This window comes from Phaenicophaeus curvirostris, chromosome 1, assembly GCF_032191515.1.
Source record: "Phaenicophaeus curvirostris isolate KB17595 chromosome 1, BPBGC_Pcur_1.0, whole genome shotgun sequence".
Lineage (NCBI taxonomy): Eukaryota > Metazoa > Chordata > Aves > Cuculiformes > Cuculidae > Phaenicophaeus > Phaenicophaeus curvirostris.
In genome coordinates, this window is record NC_091392.1 from 156,384,763 (window position 1) to 156,402,504 (window position 17,742).

General features: G+C 38.3%; 1 protein-coding gene across 1 annotated transcript in view; it reads right to left on the minus strand.

Moving 5' to 3' along the window:
- ABCC4 (ATP binding cassette subfamily C member 4 (PEL blood group)) overlaps positions 1–17,742 on the minus strand; it is a 152,464-nt gene that overhangs the window by 97,575 nt on the left and 37,147 nt on the right. Inside the window, exons 10-16 of the mRNA XM_069879166.1 lie at positions 14,169–14,258; positions 13,618–13,809; positions 12,003–12,097; positions 11,834–11,920; positions 4,071–4,167; positions 2,742–2,957; positions 675–815 (exon numbers count right to left, since the gene is read on the minus strand). Coding sequence (XP_069735267.1) covers positions 675–815; positions 2,742–2,957; positions 4,071–4,167; positions 11,834–11,920; positions 12,003–12,097; positions 13,618–13,809; positions 14,169–14,258 — 918 coding nt within the window. The remainder of the gene's footprint in view (positions 1–674; positions 816–2,741; positions 2,958–4,070; positions 4,168–11,833; positions 11,921–12,002; positions 12,098–13,617; positions 13,810–14,168; positions 14,259–17,742) is intronic.

Below are 17,742 nucleotides of genomic sequence, written 5' to 3' on the forward strand. Positions count from 1 at the left end.
TTCTCAGCAGGAAACAGAGAAAAAGGCAATAAGCTATCTCCTTGCAGCTTCCTCAGCTCACCATTTCTTTCAGTAAGTTTCAAAATCATTTTCCTTGTTTAAAATTTCTTTTACATAACTGCTACAGTCTGCATTACACACAATATCTGCCTATCCTCTTCCTCACTTTCTTATTCTGCTAAGCAATGAACCTCCTTCTAGCCCTTCCAACTACCTGCACTTATCAGCAGACAAGCTTTTCTTTTAACACTTCTGTCAGACTCTGTCTTGCCATACCCAGTAAATCTCTTTACTCTCCTCAACCGGAAACATACTGACTGCACAAGTATGTTAAACACTACTTTTTATACCTTATGATTTTGTTTCCTATCTCCAAAAATTACACTAGCTTATAATTTCTGTGCCAGGCTGACAGTAGAATAATTATTTTACTGAACTATCAGAACTGTTGAAATGAGCATCAGTACAAGATCTTTCAATGGTGTACCAAAACTCTGTGCTGATACATAAAATTTGACCACATATACTACAAAATTATTAAAGAAAACAATGCTCCCAAACAATTTAGTTGACAAATCATAGTAACAAGCATGATATTACACAATGACAAAAAGAAAAATAAAAAGGCAAACCCAAAATATAGTCAATATTATCTGTGGCTTCCAATAACTTACCTGTGCCAAAATATTGAATATCAGAAGTATAAAAATCACAAAATAGTTTGCTCCAGCAGTGAAATATTTTCTGTAAACCTTAAAGTTTATTTTTCCCTCAGAGCGACTCTCCTCTGGCACTGTAGCCAGCGTGTTTTCAGCCTGAAAAAAACCACACACTCAGAATAAAAAACATCAACCTTATAGTCACAGATTTGGACTAAGTCACTTGAAAGTCATGGTTTAGAATTAGGAGACAATTAAATAAGGAGATAAAGTGATTACACGTACAAAAACTTTAAGTATTGGAACTTTGACAAAAAAAAAATCATCTCAGTGCAGTAATACTGAAACATCCACTCTGTAAGATGATACTGTGAGGATTTTATTTTGCATTGCATCACATAATCTAACATCATTTCACTTACAGCCAGAAATATTTATGCTAACTGAGCAGTAAACTAGTTCTTTCTTTTCTTATACACTATAACATCTTCTGTCATAACAGCTCTGGAAACTAAGGTCTTGACTCAGGAAAGATTCTGTTTGCAGAATGCAAGCATGTGTTAACTTTTCCTTTTGGGAAAAGTATTTAAAGTAAATACTATTCTGCAAGCATGCACCAAAATCAATCAACATATGCGCAGAGTAACAAATTATCCATAAAATTTCTCCTCCTTCTAAGTATCAACAAATCATCTGTTGATAGAGAAATGACAAAAGAAAAATAATATTAAACAAACAATGGATGTGGGACACAGACAGGAAAGGAAAAAAATCAGACAGGCATAAAGTAGGTAAAAGAACTCTTCCAATGAACAAAATTCAGATTTTTTTTTTCTTTACAGTATATGTGATAGAAAAGCCAATGCCCGTTCAGTGGACACATAACACTCGATATTGTTGTCAGTAGACCTGGCTGTACAAGAGCAGTGGAATCCACAGACCTGACTCAGCTGTGAAAGGAAAATCCCACCCACTTATCCATAATAGAAGAGAAGCCTATCTTGGTTTTTTTGTTTCAGCAGTCCCAGTCCCATCCTCCCACTCATGCAACAGCTAAAAATTTTGGCACACCTTTGTGGATTTAACAGTGGAGTCACCACTGAGACATGAGTAATATCAGATAAGTTTATTGCTTTTGATCATAAAACCATTCCTTCAAAAAGGTATGAAAAGGTCTGCAGCATTCTCTTTTTTCTTTTCTCTCTCAAACTCACTGCTTTTCATTATAGAAGAGAAAAAAAAGAAATAAACCTATAGCATAAAGGTGATAATCATGAGGGATATACAGGTTCCTTGTTCCATTTATTCCATGTGTTCCATAGACGCTATGTTAGCACAAGTCTAGTAGGGTTACAGGACTCTTGCACTGTTCTGTGTGAATGCAAACCCACAGGCAGAAAGCCACTTCTGGTACAGAAACCTTACAGCTGCCGTTGCATTGTGAAGACCAAGAGATAACAAGGAACTTGAAAGTCAAGCTGGCACCACACCAAGCGTTGTGTTTTTACCAACAGAAGGTCTGGGGAGACCTGCGCAGTGATGTCCCAAAGTTAAGTCCTCAGGGCACCTCAAGACCATGTGGGTATGTTAATGCCAACCATGAAAATGTAGACTTTGTGTCAAGTCACCACTTCTGCATGAACTTCCCAGAACTCAGGATTCCAGGCAAAGTATTAATTTGAGTTCAGAACTGCACAGACAGAGTCCACCCAGTACAGTGCGACTGGCCCTTTAAAGCACAGCTGGCATGGGACAGGATGAAGTAAGCACAGTGTGGTGTCTGTGGACAGTTACAGGAATGCTTCCTGCATCCAGTAGAGCTGGTGCTGACCCTGAACAAACTCACTCTGCTGGGTTTGAAGAGAACAGCACAGAGCCATGGGATGCCTGCCCTCTGCAGCCCAGGTGGCAGGACTGCCAGCCAGGCACAGCACGGTGCTGGGCAGATTCACCATGGGCGAGCTCTCACCTGTTAATGCAATCCAACAATCCCTGAAATACCAATGATGCAGGGAAAGCTCTTATTGAGTTTTAACTCAAAACCCAGCAAGACAAGGATTGAGATATCCTTTGAGCACTTACAGATTGTTGTTCCACTGCTCCATCTTTCTGTGAGTGAACAGAAGAATCCTGAGACCAGACAGACGACTCCGAGAAAGTTCGGCTCCGGGCAGATTTCAGGTTAGGGGTTCCTGGAACTGATGGCTGTTCTACCTCCTCATCTTTTTTCAAAAGGGAAGCAAAGTCGATGCCAGATCTCAGGAACTCTGAATAGGTACCTTTCCCCACCATTTTACCCTACAATTAATATAAGCTTTGATTATCTTCATTATACACTTTCTGTAAAGGACTGGTTTTTTCTGTCTACTCTTGCTGCCTCTCAGGTTTTGCAGTTGCTGACCACATATCACCACAGTAACTGAGCTGAAGCCTCTATCACTTCCTTATTTAGAAGAGCAAAACCAAGCTCTTCATCCTCTAACCTGTCCCACCCTGGCAGCTAACCAGACCAAGGAGCATACAGAAGTCTCAGTTACAGCCAGGTGAGAATTACCTCCTGGGAGAGGGAGACAGCCGTGCAGCTTTAGGACAAGCTGTTGAACTACATGCATAACCATCAGTCTTTCAATATTACTGCAGGCTAGGGATAAACAGCAGTTTAATTTTCTGGTCCTCACAGAGCTCTCCAAGGAGCAACACAGACCATTTCCACGCTACTTGCAGTTCTATCACAAGCCCATTTCTAGAAAGCTACTGTAACTTTAAAAGAAATCTGAGTGGGAGGAAAAAGACAGCTATTGTCCTTTTTTGCAGCTTTGTGATGCATCCAAAAGTAATTTCATGTACTTCACTACTCAACATTTAAAAAAAATAAACAACACAAAAAACCCTCAATTGAAGTTCTTGCTCCCCTCTACCTGTGAATATTTGGCACTATAAAGTTTAGAAGGAACCAGTTTTGCTGAAGGTCTTCTCATTCTCAGTTATCTGTGACCATTTCTTAGCCTTAATTCAAAAAAAGGACTGGTTGCAAAATCAACATAGGTCTTAATTCAAACAGAAGTGTAAGAAACAAGAATAAAAGCAAAGCATTAGCATAGTCTCAAAATAAGTAACTCTCTCATAGTATATTATGCATATGTAAGATAAAATTCAGCATGTAAGATTATGTATATGCAGGATAACATTCAGAAACACGTTTTCCAGGGAAGGTATTCTAAGAAAAATCAATTTATTTGATAGCCAACTTATTAAATAAGTCTTTAAAAACATACCTGGTCATTAGTAGACAGAAAATATATTTACGAACTAAAAATAAAAATATTTAACTGCCTTTTTTCCATTCTTTGATTAAAATGGTTAATTAAAAAGTATGCAAGATATAAAAGTACAGACACTGAAATCACTTACATCTTTTAAAATCAGAATCTGATTTGCAGCACGGAGATATTGCAACTGATGAGTAACTAAAACAGAGATCTTCTGATGTAAGGCCTGACAAATACATCTACAAAGAGATGAAAAAATAAATTACAAAATGAAGTGTCCTAAAATATTTTGACTTTCTGGAAAACGTCTTCTATCCAATTATACAGTGTTTCAGAAAAAAAATATTCCCAGTTTTATTAGATTTATAAAAATTACACTTAACAAACATGCTCCTTATTTAACTTGGGAAGTTTTCAAGGTAAGGAGAACAAATTCCATATTTCTGGTCTGGGATAAAAGAAGAGGAAAGATCTTAAGGTCATGTCATTGTCTTAAACATCCTCTTAACAAATGTATGTCATAAGTCAGACTACAAAGATAATAATTAATAGAAATTATACAAATGGAAAGGAAAAGCAGAGCAACAATACCATGGGCAACTATGGAAAAATATAGCCAATAAAAAGGAACTTCTTTGACGCTGGCTTTCAGAGCAGCCTTAACAGCGAGTTCTGGAGAAGTAAACAGTGCTACTGATTTGAGCTACATCCAGGTATGTATTGAGGTAGAGGAGCGAGATCCTTCAACCACCTCTGACCTTTTCCTGTGGAATCAGGGCTTACCTCCCTCTCCAGTACTCTACCTGCTTACCCTACAAGTGTCCCCAGAAATTCGGGTTTTTGAAGAAAGCACTAAGCACACCTAAACCAGTTGGCAAATGCAGTTGAATCCCACACAGTTTAGCAGAACAGATATCTGGTATGTTTTTATTCAGAACCTTGAAAGCGTGCCACAGCCCCAAACCACCACCTACTCCCCCCAAAAAACCAACCCCACAGCAGCAGAGCAATGGCTTACAAGTGCAGAAGTCTACAAGCATGCTCTTCATGTACAACACAGACAGCACAGACACAACTGAGATCCAACACTAGCAACATTCTCATTGCCTTAATCCCCACAGTAAAACAGCAGGGAGACAAACCCTTTGAGATGATGCCCCTCTCTCAGCTACTTGCTGTCTTAACAAAACAAGGAAAATTGATACTCTCTAGCACTGAAGTGTCCAGGTGTATACATTAGAATCTTCCATTTGGATTCAGTGTCTTTTTGAAGATCACCTCCCAGTTATCTCAACCCAACCTGCTGTTGCTCACACTGTTGAGGGATACAGGGGCCCACAAGCTGGACTTCTACACAAAACCAAGCAAGAACCTATACTTATGTAACATCCCACATCAGTAGTCAGCTGACAAGGAATGAAGTCCAAAGGCCTTCTGAACTTGGGAATCCTGGCACTGAGTGGTTTTCTCCACAGATCTGCTCCTGTTGGCTCATTTTCACTAACACGCCACCTTCCATTTTCTAACATGAAACAGGAGGGCAGCACTCACCACAAAAGAAAAACACCACTGCCACCTCCTAAATTCTCGCTCCTCATTCTCAAAAAAACCCAAAAATAAAAACCATAAGCAAAACTACAGCAATCCAATAGCACAAATTCAATGCAGATATGCAAATAAGCAGTAAGGGGAGTAAGGCAGAAAAATAACATGATCTTAACAGTAATGAGATCATATTGCTCACTGTGCCTCATACATTCATGTTGCATACTCAATTAACTCCCTAAACAGCGTTTAACATCTGTTTTATCACTCCTACAAAGACTGTAGGAAGTAGAATACTGTAAGTGGTTCATACTAGTGCTAGTCAGCATCATTACATGCAGAAAGTATATCACAGTGTTCCAAATAAACCGTGCAGTAAAATTTAGTTAAAAGCAACACTCTTCCTGAGAAAGTTCTATGCCTGTTATGCAGCATTCATGAATCAAATATAAAACACGTCTCATAAATGGCCAAGATAACAATTAACCAAGGTACTTGCAGCAGCCTAGCTATTTGAGCAGTTGTAACTATTCATACACCAAGCTCTTTGTGGAGTACTATTCTGGCATGGTTACTGTCCATCCTCTGAGCAGTCACTTAAACAAGACACATGGCAACTAGAACACCAGCTGAAGACACTCAACAGAACATAAACTTCAACAAAACCTATCCAGAGAACTGGACAAACATGAGAGAGGCTACAGGATATTTAGTTGCCTAGCAGGAAAGCTGCCAAAACAAAACATACCAGCTTATTCACTGTAAAGAGATCTAGGTTTCCCTTATATAGTCCCACAACCTACATACCACTTCAGTCACTGAATTTTACTGTGTGCCACATGTATGCCTAACACTTTACTGGAACAAAGTAGCCACTAGAGAATCTGATGGCTGAAAAACTTTAAATCTTGATCCTGAGTCACGGCAAGCCCACTGCGCTTCAAGTTGCGTTTGGAGAGGAAAAAAAAAAAAAAAAAAGAAGAAAAAACCTGGGTTATAACAGCATCAGAGCAAACCAGTTAGAACAGTCAGAGCTGTCAGCGCAGCATCCTGTGTGATCTTGATCTCAGGAGAGAAGGTAAAAATGACCTCTGTGGAAATTTGTGTTTCCACTGCTGTATCAGTTCACCCAATTGAGAATTTTTTTTAAAAACAACAATTCTTGATTTGATGCCTATCTGGGTAGAAATAAGCCAGCTGAACAGTTTGTTGATAACAGGTGAGTAGAAAAATTGTTGTCACAATTCACTGGCATGAGCACAGGGAGGAAAAATTGCAACAAAGAGCGCATACTTAGATCCATTACCCAGTTAAACAACTCACTGCTCAGACAGCTCACTAGAAAATTTTGCCATTTAAAATACTGTATCATCATGAAGCACAGAAGTTGCAAAACTAGTAAAATACTAAGTATATACACGTATGTTTCAAAACATCAAACTACTTGAGTTTTATGTTCAAACTCTTTTTTAAAAAAATTTATTTTTTTAAAATAGTCTCTCTCTCCCACTTGACAACATCCATTCTGCAGTCAGCAGTGAGCATTAAGTTTGTATGGTGCCTTGACTGCCACAGAAGTGTCAGTCAAGAACTCTGAAGCCAGAGTTCAAAAAAATGAGTGTGATAAAAGGCACAAAACTCTAAGAGCTCACTGTATTCTTATTAGTGAAAACTTGGTATTGTCTCAGAACTGAAAATGAAAAAAAAATAGCCCGTAAGTGTTTATGTTTTTAACTGATTCACTAAGGCTTAGTTTCATTGCACATCTACTTTTAGAACTGTGTAGCTCAAGCAAAGCAACCACCAATTCTAGGTGAAACATCTAATTCCAGGTGAAAGACCATCTTACAGTGTCTCCCTTTCTCTGATGATAGAGAGGACCCAGGGAAAGCCTGCCTCTGCAGGGGACACAGCTGGTCCAAGGGCTCAAACATCTGCTGAAGTACACGCAGAACTGCCACCACACCATTTTACTGACTGTTTAAAACTCCACAAAGCTCACCTGCCTTGTGCTTCTCTGTTACTCTTGATAGGCATACTATGTTAATTAGACTGTGAGCGCATACAATGCATGACAACCCAACAAACCAGTTCACTAATTGCAGTCACCGTTGCCACATTTGTCAAATAAACAAACATACACACACACACACAATCAGCTGAGACCTGGACAGAGAAGACCAATAGCTTCTTCAGCCTCGTCAGTACAAAGAAAAGGCAGATTAAGGGACTACGAAAATTGCATCCTCTTCCCCAGGTAAGAATCAATTTAAACTTAAAAGCATTCCTGACAGATGACAGATGGGTTGTTCTGCATGTTTAAGCTTAACAACAGAAATTTCAGCATCCCCAAAAATGTATTCCAGGGGAAAGCTACCTTCATCATTAGATAATTTTTCTCTGAAGCCCAAGTTTACATACTTTCAAACCTCTGTCAGTCTCCAGAAACTGAAGAATTGCCCAGTTTTCTACCACCTGAAAATGTAGCATCAATGACCTCCACTCATCATCAGGAATACCAGACTGAGGACAGATCTCTCCAGAAATTACACTCTTCCAAATCAACAAAAATAAACACACACCTAACATTTTAGGTTAACAAACGTAAGTAACAGTATGCTATTACCCATTTAAAAAACCCATTGCACTTTGACAGTAAACTTCTATACAATTAAAAAGAAAAATTAGCTTGAGCTTTGATACTGCAGAGTATGCAGCAAAAGACACTTACGCAGAAGGGGACCTACAACAATATAATACTCCTGTATGTAAAGGCAGTGTATTGGTGCTTTCATGCTTTCCTTCCCCACCACGTTTTCTTTTCTTTGAGACAAGTTGTTCTTTAATCTTTTTTAAGTTTTTATCTCCGAGAACCAGCTTTCTTTCACCTCTGCAAAGCGTCTCTCCTTTAATGTTTCCACTTTCTTCCTTACCGTTCTTTTTGCCTCTCCTTTCTGGAAGTTCATATGCAAGTTTAACTTTTACTTTAGTCAATGCTTACATTCATTTCAATGGAAATAACCACTGAAATGAAATTAAAGAACATGCAGAAGTGCTCGTAGGCATAAAGTCTTTGTTATACTAATTTACTTACTACATTTGCTTTCCCCTCCTTTCCCTTTAAATTAGGGTGGTTTAGGGAGAACAAAACCCCAGTTGTTTTTATAAATTTTGAAGTTTTCAAGATTTCATGGGAAAAAAAAGTGGTGTGATATGTTTGCCAGAGACAAAACCACCCACACCTATTTCAACTATGCTGTTTCTGTTTCTTTGGGATATGAAACAACATAATCTATAGAAATATTTTTACAAAGATATTCAGGAGAGCAGGGAATTTCATGGAATCCAAGCAAGAATGAATCCTTTTCTCAGAACGCCACAAGCTATTCCAAACTTTGTCATACAAGAAACATGCTACTGTATCTGTATGGCTATCCCACATTTCAAAACTAGAGGTTTCAACATACCACTTTTCTTAGCCTTTAACAAAAAGCTATTTTTATATGTGTATATAAGTAAAACATGCATATTTTCATATGTACACATAAATATATAGAAAAAAACATACAACTGTACTGCTACCCCCCTCCAACACACACACACAATGGGAAAAGGATAAAGCATACTTACTGTTAACTATTGAGAGAACTCACAGGAAAAGAGGCTACAAATAAATAGAGAATCCCCAGTTTATACCTTACTAGGCCCTAGGAAATCTGACCAGGAGAGAGGAATCCATTGGAAAACTGGTTTTATCTGCTCCATCATCGATGGAACAACCTGTCTGCATTATGGAGAAATTCCTAAGAGACACATACTCGTATTAATAATATTGTGGACTGTTTTTCCCACTGGAGCTGTACTACTCACATTCTTTCTCATTTGAAACGTATTTATATATTTTAAACTGTTTACTGCAGTAGCTGAACAGAGCAGGGAGAAGCATTAAAAGTAATGAACCAGCCATCCACAGAAAGTAGCTTTGAGGAATTACTAGGAACATACCTATGTTTGATGTATACCCATAGACCAAACATTTCTAAAAAAATTAAACATTAATAAAAAAATACAAGAAGGAAAAAAAAAAGGCGTGAGTGAACTGAACAATATCCACTTCAGATTCTCATTAAATAAACCCGTTTCTTCCATCTCGTCCATTGTTTTATGCCTCGTGGTTTGGACTCCTGGGGGCAGCTTGTATGAAGTGGTGTCTCGGACATTCCTCAGCACCATGTTCTAAAAAATCATTCTTGTCCAAGTGCCCATTCTCTTCTTCACATTTCTAGCACTATTCAAGAAGCATTAAAGAACACACCCTGCCTTGTTTTTCAAAGCAAGCTACTGAATATAACGCCCTCCCCACTACCCCTGGCACCTCTTAAAGCTGCCACAAAGTCCTCACAAAACAACTTGTTTGTAAAGAAGCCCTCCCTTAAGATTTTGAACAAGTAGGCATTGCTCAGCTTTCCTTGCCACTACTACTCCACCCAGCCCATTTTCTCCACAAAATGCTTCCATTCTACTTTTACCCATTTTGCTCAAACCGACCTCCAGCTGTGGAGGAAGAGTAAATGAAAGTAAAGGAAGAACCCACCTAGTTTTCTGAGTTTCAAATGCTCTGAGATAGCCTCCTTAATCCTCCTCACCTCCACACTTTCAACAGCAAAACATACACTGCGCTCGTAAAGCGATGGTTTCCAGCTCTTTTATGGTTTTGCATGTACAAAAGTCCAGACTTCAAGTTTTGCAGCAGGACGTAGATGCTCCCAATGCCACAGGTCACATAAAAGGCAGAAAAACTGAAGAAGCAACCTGACCTCCTTTGCAAGGCACCACTGTACTTTCCTGTTTTCCTTTCGGTGAAAAGACCTTAAGGCTTTAGGGAGAAACAGGTTCACACCTCAGGTGTGCGCCCTTTCAGAACACATTCACTGATACAGTCAGATGCTGCAGTTGTAGAGCAATCTTGTGCATAAACAGACAAGCAGCAGCTAAAGCCTAGATAGATTCAACAGGCATTATAATAGAGTACGTGAACTACAGAAGTAAAGAACCCCAACTATCAGTCGTGCCAGGTGAAAATGATCCTGCACAGAATAATGAACTTAAAAGTCTATGCATCACAAAACTCTTACTCCGTAGCTTCCGATGAAAATAAACAGTAGTCATTTGAAGAAATCAACAAAATGTTGATGGAGTTTCAGAGGGATCTCCAGATTTGAAACTGCAAACATCAATATGATGTACAATTTTCAAGTTTAGATACTAAACGCTTCCCCACTTGGGAAAGAGAACACGCATGCAATGCTAATCAATGCAAATTCTACAACCATTTCTGTAAGACAAGTTTTTATGATTGTCTAGGGGTGGAGAGAAGGGTATAACAGTAAAACCAAATTAATTCTTGTATTTGGAGCATGGAATTCAAAGGATGTAAGTATGCTCAAGAAAGCGCTCTCATTTAAGGTTTCAACCAAAGCCTACTGAGTTCAGTCAAAGGAAGTTTTTCCTTCTGCTTCTAATAAATTCTAGATTATACCTTTTGATATAGAGAGCTCTGCAGGCAATAAAGAAGCAAGTACGAAACACTGGCTAGGAAGAACTGGATTATTCTCATACTTGCTATGTGTCATAGATAGGCAGCTTGAAAGAAGAGAGAGATAGAGAAGAGGCAACTTATTGAGAAGGGAACCTGACTTTTAATGAACACTCCTGTTTCTTCAGGAATGAAGGAATGTCCAATATCTCTCCCTTTAATGGTAAGATTATACATTCTCTTCTTCTCTATTTGTGCTCTCCATCATCTACTCTGCAGGCCACAGTTCCATTCACCTACCTGAGAGAAATTTCAACCACTCAAGGAGCAAAATGAAAAATCACTGAAGAATCTAAGAGAGTTCTGTCGTTTACTTTAGCCACTTCAATTAAATGTTTATATGCTATGCAAATAAAGCTTCAGAAAACTTAAGAAGTGATTTAAAATCCCACACAGACTATTCTGCACTCAGTACTAATATTCATAAAACCCAACATTCATAAACTCCAATACTAATGTTCCAAATCTGACATTTTCCTCAAGAAAATGGTGTGTATTCCCTTAAAAGTAATTCTGATTATAATATCTTCAAACCAGAATTTTACAGGGCTTTAAAAAAACAAAGAACAGAATGAAGGACACACAGAGGAAAAAAAAAACTACACATCTTCCAAATGCATAAAATAGAGGAAAAATAAATGCAGAAAGTGAATGCATTAAGTTTTGTGAAGAGATCCACCTCCCCAAAATGCTTTCTCAAGTTTCTCCATAAGGAATTAAAAGATAACAATTGTATTTTAAAAGAAAATAAAGCAGTAACATACTTTTCAAACAAATGTCTTCCAACTTCAGCATCTACCGCACTCAGTGGATCATCCAAAAGATAGATGTCTGCATCCTGATACACAGCTCTAAAAGGTTTAAAGAAAAGTCAATATCAATATCTCACAGTCTTAAGGTTTGCAAATTTTAGAAACGGCAAAATACACTAGCCTGGCTAAATTTACACGGGCCTTCTGTCCCCCACTCAGAGTAGCTCCACGATCTCCTATTACTGTTAGGTCACCATCTGCTAACAATTCCAAGTCCTGTGAACATGAAAGAAGGGATAGCAAGATTTTATTAGTGTTTTTAATCATTTTAGCTTCAAAAACTAACAGAGCTGCTTCAAATAACATTTTTTTATTTGAGAAGTATTAATTTATCATCTCACATTAAAACACAAGGATTCATACTGAACGAAATAACTGCAGTTACTTTTAAAAAGCATTAAAAATAGGTGAGAGCTTAAAAGCTCACTTTTTCTACGCTTTGCCAGAGGGAAGTACACTACTGTTCTTAGTGTTACAAAAAATATTTGCTGGAGTTCAGCAAAATCAAACTAAAAATTATGAAGTAGAACAGTAAATTAGTTATTTTTTACTAGAACAGAATGACCTCACACAATAAGTATAATTGAACTATTATTAGTAAATTATCTTCCATTTGCCAATATCCCCAAGAACTTCATTAAGAACAGTAAGTATGTAAGAACATACATTTTTACTGCAATGTGTCCAAGAGAAATAAAAAATTCATCCCCCAAATTTGGTTAATTGATGGAGTTTGGGACTACAAGTAAGAGAATGAAATTATATAGTGTTCCATTACTGAATTTCCTATTCGGGAAATACAGAACTTTATACTTAGATATAATACATATTCTGAAAGTTTATTCACAGTTTTTACATGATACATAAATTTGAAAGAAAACTATGAAAGCAAACCTACCATCAAATATGAAGTGTGATTTTTTCAAATGCAGTTTGTTGTCTTTTAAAGTCACTAAAACCTTAAGTTTAGACAACAGCATATGACTGAATATCAGCAGGATATTTAAACTCTATCTACTATGTGTAAAAACCTTGCAAAAAAAATTTCATCACAGTAACCATCTGCTTTTCACCTATGTCACTGCTGACAGAAATATCGTAACATGCTGCATAAAACCTTTTTAGCTGCCAAGGAAAATGTCTGTTTCTTGACAAATCTGGCTTAATCCTCTTCCATATCTCATGTCACAAACTACTTTGAGCACAAACCTTTCAAAAATATTTTTTCATAAAACTACTTGGGCTCAGTAAGTTCTCCAATATATAGCATCAAGGTTCTTTTGATAGCCAACTAGCAATGCGTAATACATGACATGCATGACATTTATTTTTAAAAATAATATAGGATATTAAAAGAATTGAAGTCGAAAATAGTGCTAGTTTCATATTTGTTTTCCTCCTTTCCTTGGATTTAGACACACCTATCACAATACCAGTGAGAATGCCTAAATGTGATTATGAAATTAAGTAATTGGGAATAGCTTTTTCCAAATCTCTGTGCTTCACATAAACTACACCTCCCCCTAGTGTAAGTTTTATGAATTACAAGAATATGCTTACACATGGATGTCAAAAATAACTACATGTATTTCTGTTAAGCGACAGGATTCATTTCACATGCTAGAAATAATACTCAATTCTATACATTATATAATGCAGCATGTACCACAACTCAAAAGAACACTAACTTGAAAATAAAGACCATGAAAATAAAACACACAAAGACAAACCCGTACCTTTTTGAGAGCACAGACTTTTAAAACTTTTTCATATTTTTCTTTCTCATATTCCTTGTCAAACAGTATATTACTTCTTACTGTACCAGAAAACACCCAAGGCTGCTGAGAAACATAGGCAATTCTTCCATTAACATTTATCAAGCCTTTGTCTTTAGGTAGCTCACCAAGCACAGCACTTAAGAGTGAAGACTGGAAAAGATTAAAAAAACTTATATAAAAATTGAAAAGTTTGATTGCATTAAAGACATCACAGAGATTGCAAAGTATTTACCAGCATGATGGCCTCTCTCACCCTGTCAAACTACTGCTAACAGTAGAAGAGCATTCGCACCCTTTTCCATGCAGTCTGGAACGATCATACAAAGTACAGTTTAACTCTGAACCATCTCCTCCCCGGCCCGAGAAGGACATTTACCATTCTTGAATATCAGTATCTTGGTGTGAAGTGTGTTATTATAGACAGAAAGGAACTGGACATTTTCAAGTTTCTAGTCATGTTTAATGGACTCATTAAAACCCCACAGAATGAAGTAAACATTAACACTTACTTTTCCAGCTCCTACAGGACCAATCACAGCCAATAACTCCCCTCGTCTGACTGTAAATGAAAGCTGTTGAAGTGCTGGGCTTTCTGAACTCTATGGATAGGAGAAAAAGCCAGGCTCTCTCAATACTCAAATACACACCATCAAAACAATTCTTTAACAGAAAAATGCTTGTAAATCACTGTAAATTAGCAACCCATACGCCCACCAGGTTTTCAGGCATAGCTTGCCTGTTCAATAATACACAAACAGTTTTATAAGATCCCAATCCTTCACCACAAACAACTAACGCAGAGAAAAGAGCATTCAAGGAATAAGGAATTTAAGGGCAGAAGAAACAGCGCTTCCTCCAAGCCCACACATCCTTGCTGCAGCTCAGAACAAGACTGAGGCAGCAGCCTCAAAACCAGGAGATCTCTGCTGGCCATCGGACCAGCATGCACAGCCCCAGCACTGCATGCCCAGCAACTATAAGGAGACGGACAAATGCTGAAAAAAGAGGGGGGTTGAAGCTCTCGCTCAGAGCCCCAGAACAGTCAGGTCTGTGTATGCTGTAGTCAAGGCTCCATCCAAAGTGAAATTAGAAAAACACTGTTAGATATTACACAATTTTATCTTGTATATCTTGGATCTCCAAGACTTTTCACAGATAACATAGTACACTATTTGTGTGAAAATACACTATGCTAGCATTGTTTACTTAATATTTCTTTTTAATATGTCTATCCTTTAAGTTACCCTACTGATAAGAGCTTAATTTCCAACATTTTTTGCACCCTCCCTATCAAGGTTGTAAAAACGCCTTTTTCTTGTGAAAAGCATGCTCGTGTCTTCAACCGCTATGCTAAACAGCAATTCCTAAGGGCATTGTGCATCTCCTCAACACCCTTGTAACAGGATCTGTCTTTACATGCATCTTAGACCTCGCTAGGTGCGACTGACACTAAACTGCAAACAGGAAAATATATGCCTTTACAAATTAAAAATAAAAAGGAGCTGTATTGTGCTAGCATTTCTATTAAAGGACAAAACAAAAAACCAGCCTTAAGCTTCAAGAAAGAAGAGCAAGGTGAAAATTATTTCTTAACTACTTGCAGATTGCTTAAAATCGACAGCCACCCTTTGAAGCTCAAGAGGCTAAAGAGGGCACCACATAACCTCATACAAAAGATACTGCATGATCCGAGTTATGGGACTGCAAACAGGGGAAGCCTGCAACTAATTTAAAACTATTTTGGAGAGACACAGGAGAGACACCTACATCTATGACGGCTGGGAGAGCTAGACTAGCACACGTGTCCATTCATGCCATAAAAAACCATTCAGTCTGGCTACAGCACAGCCAGCGCTCAAAGCCGCATGGGGTTCACATGAAATCAGAGTCACACAATGAGAACCTAGACTTGTGCATGCTGCGCAACTCTGCAAGACTACTTTCGTTACTATCATAAATTTCCACAAGGTGGCACCAACGGGGCTTTTTACCCTTTTCTCCACACTCCACCTCCCCCAGTTAGCATTTCACAGTGAATTTAATTTTTCAGTCTAGAGAACGTAGTTCAGGTGCTCAGCCAGTGCTAAGATCAAGGGAATACTACCAACTTGTGGCAGTCAAGCATGTTTTTTGTTTTGTTTTTTTTAATGCAAAGACTATTGGAAGAGAAAATATCTCTTATTAAATTGATTAGTCCATATGCAAAAAGTAAATAAGCTTTCAGACACACAGACCCTTCTTCAGACCTCTGGAGGCTGTGCTTCTGTATTCACAAAAGTGCAAAGATATTTCTTCAACACGCAGGTTTTAAAAACAATGTATCATAAGAGCCTAAAAACATCACAGAAAAGTTTTTAAACTATTACCCAAATAATATGTATTAAAGCAGTATTGTAAGGTATCATAGACCCTATACAAAAGTAGTAATATAAGCAAACAGAATGGCCACAGACCCCCAAGGGGTGTGATGTTTTTGCAAAATAGCTTACTTGATAGTTACAATTTGTCCTGAATTCATCACATCTATTTTTAGGCATCAAACTGTGGCAAGCAGGTCAAGGGAGGTGATTCTCCTCCTCTACTCCACTGTCATGAGATCCCAACTGGAGTACTGTATGCAGTTCTGGAATCCTCAACGTAAGAGGGATATGGAACTGTTGGAACAGGTCCAGAGGAGGGCCACAAAGATGATCAGAGGGCTGGAGCACCTCTGCTATGAGGACAGGCTGAGAGAGTAGAGGTTGTTCAGCCTGGAAAAGAGAAGGCTCCAGGGCAACCTTATAGTGACCTTCCAGTACTTGAGAGGGGGGCCACAAGAAAGATGGGGAGGGATTTTTTACAAGGACATATAGTGATAGGACGAGGGGGAATGGCTTTCAATTGGAAGGTGAAAGGCTTAGTTAGACATTACGAAGAAATTCTTCACAATGAGGGTGATGAGACACTGGCGCAGGTTGCCCAGGAAAGTTGTGGATGCCCCCTCCAATGAAGTGTTCAAGGCCAGGTTGGATGGGGGCTTGGGCAGCCTGGTCTGGTGGGAGGTGTCCTTGCCCATGGCAGAGGGGTTGTGACTGGATGATCTCTAAGGTCCCTTCCAACCCCACCCATTCAATGATTCTATGATTCACTTAAATTAGAGCACAGACTGATATTACAGTTAAGTTCACGTGACAGCTCATTACCACCTAATGTCCCAGCTCCCCATGTCTTTCACTTCTCTTCTGCTGCCACTGGTTCTTGCCTAACCTTGCAGATAGATTGCTCATGAGACTCAGCCACCAGAAAACAAACCATATATTTGAAGTTAGTAATTTTCTAATGCCTTATCCCTCTGAACTGGTTCACCACAGGGTTGTACACACAGCATTAACACCAGCATAAGGTAGGAAACAAGAGATCAAGTGTGAGGACAGAAGGGCAGGATAATAATCCTTTCAGGGGCACCAACTCCTTCGGTGAGTGTCGGCAGACTTACACATCCTAAAGCCAAGAGAAAGAAGCAATTCATCCCATCTAGGGGATAAAGAGATCATACATTGCACAGAAGTACTATACTGCTTAGATTCCTCATTTAAGTGAGTAAAATTACAAGGGATAAATTTGGCCTTTGCTCAAATTATTGAATTTTAAATCTAAAGTTGTTCAGTTGAGCAGACAGACTCTTCTGTAAGCTCAAGGCATATCAGTAAAACCCCATATCGAAGCATTTCTAGTTCTGTGCTGGTATCAGACTAGCCTGTGGGACTCAGATAATACTTGCCTTAGTGAAAGAGGAGCGTGACCATGAATTAATTGGTTTTGTTTATCTTTTGATAAACCGCAATACACCATGTTAGGTTGCTTTCCTAAAAGTCTAACTAATAATCCCTTTTTTACTTCCAGTGATTTGGGATTTGTGAGTTGTTAGGGTTTTTTTAGTATCTCTTTTAGCTCATAATCTTCAAAAATAAAAAATTATCATCCAGCAAAACAGCGTCTATATAGAGATCCAAAGAGTCATGAGAAACCTAGTCAGGGTAGCAAGCTAAGTTAGTTACTTGACAAAGGACAGCATATTTTTATTATTCCTTTTATAATTCCTCT